Source organism: Limanda limanda, chromosome 6 (assembly GCF_963576545.1).
Source record: "Limanda limanda chromosome 6, fLimLim1.1, whole genome shotgun sequence".
NCBI classification, from domain to species: domain Eukaryota; kingdom Metazoa; phylum Chordata; class Actinopteri; order Pleuronectiformes; family Pleuronectidae; genus Limanda; species Limanda limanda.
Genome location: NC_083641.1, coordinates 17,429,732 through 17,440,522, shown reverse-complemented (window position 1 = coordinate 17,440,522; position 10,791 = coordinate 17,429,732). Strand labels below are relative to the sequence as shown.

Below are 10,791 nucleotides of genomic sequence, written 5' to 3'. Positions count from 1 at the left end.
CACCTCCCCCTTTATCGGAAACACATACATGCATGCGCACCCACACACACACACACACACTCACGCATATGCACATGGGGTAGTAAATTACTGCCTTTGAGTTTGTATCTCAGCCGGGGCAGTTTATGTTAGTGCGGTCGTATGTGGGCAATCCGCAGTGTGTGTGGGTGTTTTTTTTGTTGTTGTGTTTGTACGCACGTGCACGTGTTTTTGTACTTTGTGTGTCTGTATGAATACACGCGCCCCAAGATAGTGGCAGAGCCATCAGCGGGAATGATTCCAGGGAGACGGGGGAGTGTCATTACTCAGACTTGTTTACATTCTAAATACGTAATGAAATCTTGTTGGTAATAATGACGGGAATAAAAGTTTGGGAAATTGTAAAAGTGGTGAAGTTTGAGAAATGAGCCCCGGCCTGTGAAATAGCATTTGGGGGCAGGAAACGACATTATTATGCAGTGCTCCTGCCTGCCTGAGACATGAAGATGAACTGCTGGCGGGCCATAAAATGCTGTTAGCCCTAGCCTGAAGTATGGCACATTGTAAAAGAGCCCTGATCCCATATTGCCATTATATATATAAAAGTATAGCCATACACAACATTATTTTTCATATAAGATGAGCTTAGATCCACTGGCCCAGGCCCCCCAAATACATACACTGATAGGCAGATTTTTTTCCCGCCTCCTTATAACATATATAAATAAACATATTGCCATGGAACCCATCTCTGCCCTGATCTTATAGACTTCGATATTAAAAACAGAAATATTGCATTTTCCAGGGGCTCTGTTTTCCCCTGTCCTCTTTTGGGTAGGGGATATATCAGTGTGTTTGTTTGGGTGCGGTGGGGTGGCTGGGGCGAGGGGTAGGAAGAGGAGGAGATGCAGAGGAAGCCTGAGCGAAATGCAACAAATGAAAGAAAATGGAAACAGATGAATACTTTAAAAATATAATGAGATGAATATTGAGCATATCAACTCCAGCATAAAGAGAGTTCGCTGAGGTGGGCGTCTGCGTATGTGTATATTGAAACTGTTTATTGACAGATAATGATGGTTACAGTGGTGTAATTTAGATTTATGTCACAGTAGATGGACTAATGATTTCACTGATACCCCATCGTTTTTCAAGGTTTGTTTTTTTAGGACGTTTGAAACTGTTTATTTGGATTCTTTACTTTTCCAGCTGGATATGTGAAACAGGATGAATGTGATATAGGGATAAGACTCAGAATCCGACTGAAACTATGACCATACTGATGAATATCTTACTGTTGATATATAACATACTGTTTTACAACTGAAAGGAACAGTGAGGGGTCATTTGGTTTGTATACAAATCAAAATAGGGTTAACCTTTGTCTTTAACTTGACAATGAGGGCATGGACTCTTAGAGAAGAAGACATAGACAAACGTCTACATTCTTTTGTTCCTGGTACTAACATTTGTACGGTCCCAAGATTTAAGTGATTTGTCTGATCTCTTCATTAAGGAAACTGAAGCTTGAAGTAGTTTTAAAACTAATGTTAAAAGTGACAAGTGGCTAAGATTGTCAAAATAGTTAGTGTTATTAAGAACCTAGGACAATGTTCTAAAATCGGATTGGTATAAAATAAAAGAGGATGAATATGATGTTGCTCAACTGTAATAACCTTAGGTACATCAGTTATATTTATTTAAGCATCATTTTAAGCATTTATGAGTAAAAATATACAATAAAAAAATAGGACCAGGTAAAGAGGAAAGATTTTTGGTTGCTCTATGGTTCATGTTCAAAAGTAAAAAGATTTCCTTGCTAATTGTGTTCAATAATATTTAATAATTATTGACAGCAAGTATATTATACTGTTATACAATTTGACTTCTGTTGTTTTCACTTAAAACTTTTATCAATACCTGCCTATTCATCTTAAACTAGGTTTTTTTTCCTTTTTACTTAGTTGCTGTCGGTGTGAATCCTTTTAGCTTGTGTGATGCTCTGTTCTGAGTTGTGGAGTCGCAGTAGAGATGAGATGAGCTGCACTGGCTGCTGCTCCTCTGAGCTGCCAGTTCACCGTGTCTGTCGATTTCAGAGCTCAACTAATCATCAGGCAGAGCAGCCATGCCTTACACTCTCCCTCTGACCCACAGACTCTGTCAACCTCTTCATTGCTTCCTAGTCCCGCCTTCTCCCCTCGTGACTCTTCCCACACTTTTGTCAGTTTCTTGTTCATTCCTCATTTGACCCAGCAGAGTGACTCGAACTGAACATGGTTGTTATGATGACACAAAGCAAATGGATGGACTAGATTATGTCAGGACAGGGTGACTAAAAGTAACAGGGAGTTGAAGCAGAGAAGTGTTTGCATGTGTTGCTTTTGTTATTTTGTCTTATAAAGTCTTTGCAGCAGTGGAGTTTTATCATCTGTTTTTCTCCTGTCGGTCATAAATCGACTGCTCTGATAGAGACACTAAACTACTAAGTGAGACAGTTTGATCTGCTGACCACAATCTGGCCGGAGATGGCCCATCTGACCTCTATTCGACTTCTCCTTGTCTGCACTAACAGGCATTTATTCATCTGTCAACCCACCACACTTTGCTTTGTCTGCTCAGCCTCAAGTCCAATAATAACAATAATAATAACAGTCCCTTGGAGCGGAGCATGACTACAAGAATATTAAAGTTTCTGCTAGCAGCGCCTCATTATACACAGTGTGGCATTGTTTTTACCAAGTGGAGTGAGGGTTATTTATTTTCCTAATGGGATGTGTTTATTTTTGACTAATGGGACAGACGCTGGGCACTCAGGCTCAGTGAAGCACGTCTCAGTGTGTCTGTCGTCGCTGTGGTGAGGTAAGAGCACAAGCTGGAGGCCGACTGTGAGCCTGCTGGACTTCCTGTCACATTTAAGGCAAGAGTAAGACTGAGTCAAGTGGGTGTGGGTATCAGTGCTTAGCAATAGGAGCCCAGTAATAGTAGATTCCTTTATGACATCTACTTGAACGGGAGGGAAGTGAGTGAAAAAGAAAAAATTACTGCACCCACACCATTCATGACCAGATTTCATGAAAATAGTTCATTTTATTATCATTGTTTCAGCCTATTGGCTCAATATACAAGTAACTCAAAGTCTGGGGACATGAAGCTAAAACACTCTGATGATCCAACAGGGTTCAACATGTAAAGGATTTGTGTGCTCCAGCCGAAGTGCTGGTCGAGTAGGGACAGCGATCACCCAGGTCTGCAGAGGAAAGGAAAGTATAGGTTTTAACTTCTTTACCAGGCTCTTTTGGTGAACGCTTTTCTTGAGGAAAACCACGGGAAACATGTTAAACTCTTCTGGTCTTCATGTTGTTGTGTGTCCTTTAGAGAGACACCGAACCCTAATCTACTCCAAAGGAGCAGGATAGGTCATTGCGCTGCAGCTTAGTCAATAGTGTCTGTGTGCGTGTGAAAGTAAATTACCGTGATTCACAGTACGTACAGTCCGTTAACTACATGAATGGATCTGGAAAAACAATAAAAGCCACAACATTTGTATCATCTCTTGATATCAGATGGTGTCTGATCCCATGTCCATATTCTTCTTCTTCACTCTCCTTTTTGTCTACAAATCTTCCTGAAGCTCTGAAGAAAACAAAAGCAACTTCCTGCCTCGTCTTTTGTCTCGCTCTTGTTCCTCTCTTTCCACATGGTGTATTAAAATGCTGCTTATCTCCAATACACACCCTTACTTTACACACACAGACACACAGAGTCCCCCTCCCGGTGTCTCATGTTTGTTTGTGTGTGTCGAAAAGGCACAGTTCTAATTGTGAGGCGAAGCCACATCAGATGCAGCGGGTGCCTCTCTCCCTGTGGGGGGGGACACTGATCTGTCTCTGGGGAGCACAATTAACGCCTTTTTATTGTTTACTAATGAATTACACACAGCGGAGGCAGGCGTGCGCGTGTGAATTAGAGTGAAAAATAAAGAGTACGTTGGGAAGAAAGAAACATGAAATGCCATGTGTGCACTTGTGTGTGGTTTCTGTATCATTACACTGTAAACCTCAATGCTCAAATTCATTAATTGTAATAGATAGTGGAAACATATTTGTTTAAAAGTTCTACTTAAACATATTGAGTGCAGGTATGATATTCTCCTTTTTAGTGTGTATTTAACTCATCATTTTTGATTTACATTAACTATTGGCAGATTGTGTAAGCACTACTTAAAACTATAAATTCATAGGCACTCATGAATCTCGTTTTTTCAACATCATTTACACAATAAGTAAATGGTGAATTTAACAAAGACAGATTTGATTCAGGAGCAAGGTTAAGGTGAAAAACTAAAATGTCTTTTAATGAAGGCTGAGTAAAACAAGGCACAAAATACAAGGTCCAATATTAAACATGCAGAGAAACCCAAGAAACAGAGGAAAGAGTGAGAAGCAGAACTGAGAGGGACGAGGGGAACAAGACACAAATACAAATACAAAACAGAGACGCAAATACACAGGGAGGCAGGATGAGTGGACACAGGTGAAACACATGAGGAACAGGACAAAGACAGGGAATAAAGCTGGAGACACGCAAGGAGCACCATTTCAAAATAAAACAGGATAAGGAAACCTCAGGAAAATAGAAAAAATGTCGAACAAAGTCCATAAGCTGTTTAGTAAAATTTGACTTGGTCTGGATGAGTGCAAATTGTTAACCGAACTGACAACTGTCAATAATTACTTGATGATGAGTATATATATGTAAAACTGAAGCTCTGACAAAGAATATAGGACTCAGGAGTCTCACAGTAACTAATCGGATAATCAAGTAATTGTTTTAGTCTTTATTCAAGCAAAAATGACAATATACAGTATAGTTAACTGAATTTGTTTGGAATTTTAACCGTTGAAGAAGATTCATATTTTTACATAATTATTTTCACATTTTTATGAAACGATATTTAAAGATTTATCGTAATATCACAAAAATATAATAATCTCCACTGCATCTAACGCAAATTGGCGTTAAGGTGTTTTTCCTTTTACAGGTGATAAGAAATAATTTCTTTGACATCGCAGATTAGTGTTGTAAGAATTGCAAGTGGTTTGAAATCAGCAGTGTCCTGTCCTGTGTGATTGAAAAGAACTGGGAGCACAATGTATGTGTGTGCATGTGCGTGTGTGTGTGTGTAATTGTGCATTTAAGATGCATGGACTTGCACATGCCTCAAGGCCAATGTAAACAAATGCTAATGTAATTACTGAGGGGGGGGGGCGTCGTAATAAACTGTAACTAAGATGATTGCACGGCACACACAGGTTAGTTAAGCTGTGATGTGTGTTATTGCTTTAAATGGCTGGTTGTACCAAGACTGATGTCTGTGTCGTTCTAATTGTTCAGCAGGCTAAGTCCCGTACCATATGAAAGGGTTCGAATCCGACCCAGGACTTTTATTTTGTAGCATGTAATCTGTCCATTTGCTCTAAAATAAAGCCATTAACCCATGTAAAGGAGAGATGCCAAGAAGCAAGAAACAAAATAGACTAGAAATGTGCTCTAATCGTGTGTGTGTGTGTGTGTGTGTGTGTGTGTGTGTGTGTGTGTGTGTGTGTGTGTGTGTGTGTGTGTGTGTGTGTGTGTGTGTGTGTGTGTGTGTGTGTGTGTGTGTGTGTGTGTGTGTGTGTGTGTGTGTGTGTGTGTGTGTGTGTGTGTGTAGGCCTCAAGTGTTCTTCCTCTTCTTCTGCATAATAGTGATTGGTAATTTCAGCTGTCGAGCACTGCGAGTCAGTGTGAGCGTGATCCAGCGTGTCACCTGCTACAGGGGATGCGCACAACACACGCACACACTCACACACACGTACACACACACCCATCCATGTTGCATTAAGTGCGTGTCAGTCTGTGTCTGTGCAGCGCCTTGATGTGCGTTCCATCTAGGATACAGCACCCTGACATCGCTACATTAAAGGGGGTCATTATATTTCCCTGACTGCCATCGAAAAGTGACATTTTTACAAAGTGACAAGTTTACAGTTTGATAAATCAGATTTTTTTTGCTGTGGGTGGGGTGGGGAGCCCGGGAGAAGGAATGGTGGTAGGAAGAGTCGGGTTATATGTGGAAGAGGAGGTGGGGGGAGGGAGGGAGGAAGCACTGCCTGTCAGCGACACCCCGGCCCTGTCGCCTAAATGATGCTCCCAGGCAGCGGATTCAGATCCCATCCCCATTAGCATTTAATTTCTCTCTAATCCTACACAGTCTCCGCCGCTGCATGGTAACGAGGGCCGCTGTGCCACGGCAGCGGCCAGAAAAAACCTCCGAGAGCAATCTGCGGTGCACTCGCCTTTTATAGCTCCACGCCCCGTTGTAGCCATCATTCTTCCTTGACAATTAAGACCCTCAAATCTAATAGCGGTGATATTGGAATTACTGCAAGGCCCTTTTGAGGGCATGTCAGGGAAAAAAAGGGCTTCACCTCCCAATACAGCTGTCAAAGCACAAGGGCCTCCCCCCGTCGATGCCCGCTAAGCACTTCTGATGCACACATATAACACACACACACAGACACACACATGATGGGAAGGGGAATGTGTTGAGTCTTTGGCTGTGATCTTTGTAAAATGTGCTCTCTGTGCCCTCTTATCCAACTCTCCAAAGACTTGTTACAGCAGCTTTTGTTTTCTCTCTTCTCCTCTCCCTTCTCTCTCTGTCTCCCTTTGTCTCTAAATTTCTCTTCATCTCTTCCTCATTGATTCTCCCTGGTGTGTCAGAGATGTTGTTGCTTTCTGTTTTTCACGAGCCGGGGTTTTTTTTTTTTTTTTACAAACGACTAGACTACAGCAGCTCGGCGAAGTGTTCCCCCGGTGCTCCACGAGGACAGTTTAAGAGAACATTCACTCTAATGGTTGCTGTTAAAGATTATCATGGGTAAAATATATTTCAGCCCTAAAGGACGCAACAGTTTTAGAGCGAGATTACATAGATGCAGTTAAGTGTGGAGGCTGTTTGTCCTGTCATGAACCGAGCTCTGTGATATCTCAGAGCTGCAGGGTGGGAACGCAAACAGCTGCATCATCCTCTAAGAGGGTGAATTGGAAAGTGTTTGAGTTGTGTCTACCCTGCTTGGTGTGCCCTCGAGCAACACACTGAGCCCGCACTGGCTCTAGACTCTTTTCTCTGTGCTGACCAAGAAAAATATGAAACTTGGCTTATTCTTTGTTTCTCTGTCACTCTCCTGCAGACTCCAGCAGAACAGGCCAAAGTTCGAATGCACATGGTCCTTCAGGCCGCAGGTAAGTGGATGATGACTCATTGTCTCTTTGTGTTGTTGTGGTTCAGAAGGAGTCTTGTCACTCACACATCCAGGATGCTAACATGCAGGCAGTGTGTGAAAACTGTTTAGAGAGTCCTCAGTGTGTAGTCTGTCCTGTGCTGCGTTGCTTCTTTTCAGTGTGGATACCTGCCTTTTGGATGTTGATCCTCCACTTTCCCCTCATTGCATTTTAGTTTTCTCAGCTACACTTGCTTTCTGTCACAAACATACCCCGTGGAATATGCACTATAGAAAGTATTTATAGTATAAATAAATGGGGAAATACAGTATTACTTCTAACTTGTAACCTTCGGTGACAGGAAGCATGAACCTAACCCCCCTAACCCTGTACTCTTATAGTGTAAGCATTAGTGACACCAGTAGAACCATGGCCTTAGACATGAAGGTGCAGACCGTCATCAATGTCTAATGTCACCAGGGAAACGGTACAGCTTGAGCACTACAAAATGTCCCAATGATAATTTTTGCATCAATCCTTCCAGTGTCATAGCTTAAGGATTCTGAAACCAAAACAAAGACACAAATAGGCCTTTAATATCTTCTATCGCGATACAAGACGACGATGGACCGGCGATAAATCAACCCACAAGAGTCTCATGTTTATTTTGGTTTGATCTAAATAAAGTTATCCTGTCCTCATTTAAAGTTAGCCTAGGATGAATAGTATTCCAGAGACCCTCACATGCACATTCAAGTCAGCAGTGAGGGAAAACTTTGGTTTAATCCCATCCTCCAAAAAAGTAAGAAAAAAAGCAGATAGAACCGAATCGTAGATTTGGATATTTGTTCCCTAAAAATGTACATATAATATATAATTTACACTCATCTCTCCAAAGTGGCTACAAAATAACACGTGAACCAGGCCACAGTCTCATTCACAGATCAGCTACAACATGAAAACCAGTTACCTGTTTTAATATTGTGGCTGATTGGTGTGTTGGGATCTCCATTGTGGTCCTGAATGGTCTTCATGGTTGTTTTCCCAGTCTCAGCACCCCCCCCTGCCTTCGCCAACACAACCTCACACACACTCACTCACACACACACACACTCACCCTTGGCTTTGAGTGCTTCTGGGCTCATATTCATTGCAGCTTAATTTCAAACACTCCTCCCAGTACATAAGTCATAGATGTCACCATGCACGCGGTGTATATATTCCAGTGTGTATTCGAGGGGTAGAGTTGCGAGCCAGATGTGACAGGCAGAGATTGACTGTGGAGAAAGATGTCTTCATGTTTACAGTCACACACACATACACACACACACACACACACAGGACATACACAGGACACATACACACATATGCAGCCCAGCACTTCAGGACGGAGCTCTAATTTCACCACAGGAAATATATGAAAGAACCAGGCATCTATACATCATCTATAAAGCACCCAGCAGCCACACACTTACCTCACATAAGACTTGTTCAGTCTTACTGTAGGTCAACAAACAACACTCAGATCCCCTGCTGTGATTCCACTGATTTTAACTGTGTGAAAGATGTTTTTTACCTACTTTATCGTACTTTTTTACATTCGTTTACATATGTGAATTTGTTATTCTGATGTGGGGATGATTTTACTTTGGAAAATCTAAGTTTTCTTTTGCTCGAATATGTTCTCTAATGAATGTAGCACATCCCTTTCCTGCCAACTCAAGGTTAATGTTATACTAATATTAGTGAGGCGTCATAAAATTGAGCATGTGGCTTTGAGTGCAGTGGGCCAGACTGGTGCAGACACAGGCCCAGAGCCAGGGCTACAGGAGAAGGTTTAATGTGTCGGACATACATCTCTGGTTTTCCTCTCTCTCCTGAAGGCTTCCAAAAGAACAGGTTTATGGCTCAGTCAAATATCGTCTCTTTACCAGAGAGCCCAGGCCTGTGTCTGTAAGGCCTTTGGTTGGGCCTGTCATCATATCGCTAATAATGACCCACAGTATAATACAACGGAGAACAGTTGTTGACTTGATAAAGCAGTTTCTAGGACTCTTTTAATTTCTCTCTTGTTCTCGCTGCCTTCTCTGTTTAGTGAGTAATCCTCACTAATTTCAATCATAGTTGCATTATTCAAAATATTAGGGTTTTTGCTGACCCCATGGCTGCAAAGTCACTTGCTGCCAAATCTTATAAAGTCTTTCTTCTCACTTATTATTTTGGATTTTCCTTTCTCTTGTCCCTCTCCGTCTATGAGTCCTCTCACTGTCTGTCTTACTGTCTTTGTTCCAGGGTTGTTAGCGGCCCGAGTGAGATAGGGATGGAAAGAGGGAGGGATGGAGGGCGAGAAGGAAGCAGCAGATGTTGGGAGGTTGTGTGAATGTTAATGTCCTGACGTAGCCGTGGAGCTTAAGCCTCCTCCTCCTCCTCCTTTCCCCGCGTTCCTCTCTGAGCGCCCGCCAGGCTTTCTCTCTCGGGGTCTCCTGACATCCTTAAAGCCCGCGGCTCTCCTCTTCTCCGCTCTCCTCTACCTCTTTCTCTCCCATCCCCTCCCTCTCTCCCTCCTTTTGTCCGTCTATGGACTCTCTCTAGTCAGTAGAGAGCAGATCATCCCATGGCTAAAGCGGCTCAGGCCTTTGTGTTGGGGGGCTCTGTGGACCTGTAATGAGCCCCCTCGGCTGGCCCGCTGGCCTGCTTTGTGCTCACTGGGGGCTTTGAGTGAGTGTGTATGTGTGTGTGAGGAGTGGGATGAGGAGGAGCACAACACTGGCCCCCAATGAAAGAGCTGGATGGATATGTTTATGGGTCACTTCCTGCTTGGCCTACATATTAAACACATACACACACTACACACCATATTTCCATGACAAACTCATTTATTAATTTCATCAGTAATAAGATACGATCATTGATTTATTTGTAATGTAAATAATTTGTAGGCACATACTTTTATATAAATTATAACAAGCTATATTATCATAATATCAATGAAATATAAGCATTAAACACACACATTTTGAATTAAGGTTATGATCAGAGTATTTATCCTCCATTCTGGAATTTTTGATTGTCAAATGTGTTTGCTACTGTCAAAAAAAGCTATGTTTCTGAATTTGATATACAGCATCAAATATTAGATCTACTTCTATACTGATTTTTTCGATTAGATTATTTATTTTCTGCATGTCCTTGATCAGGGAACTTCTCCCATCATGCAATGGCCAGATTGCAAGGAGATCTCCTGCACACTTGGCTGTATTTGTTGGCCACATACTGTATTTCCCTACTAGGTAGCACCCTCATTTGTTTGGTCTTGTTCTGTTTCTCTGTTGTCTCCTTAACTGAAAAGTGAGCACCTTCAGACAAGACACCTGTCAGGTTGTCAGTAGAACATGTTCCTTGTTGTTTCTTGTCTTCATATCCATGACACCCTAGATACTAAAATATATCAGAAATGTACATGTACCATATTAGTCCTCCTCAGATATAAAACACTCAGAACTACTTACTTCCATACACACACACCACAGCCATGACACCCGTAAGTGT

The 10,791-nt window shown here is 42.0% G+C and overlaps 1 protein-coding gene across 1 annotated transcript in view; it reads left to right on the top strand.

The window, feature by feature from the left end:
• The window catches only part of rsrc1 (arginine/serine-rich coiled-coil 1), a 117,496-nt gene that overhangs the window by 49,040 nt on the left and 57,665 nt on the right, over window positions 1-10,791 (top strand). The window contains exon 6 of the mRNA XM_061073120.1: window positions 7,212-7,263. Coding sequence (XP_060929103.1) covers window positions 7,212-7,263 — 52 coding nt within the window. The remainder of the gene's footprint in view (window positions 1-7,211; window positions 7,264-10,791) is intronic.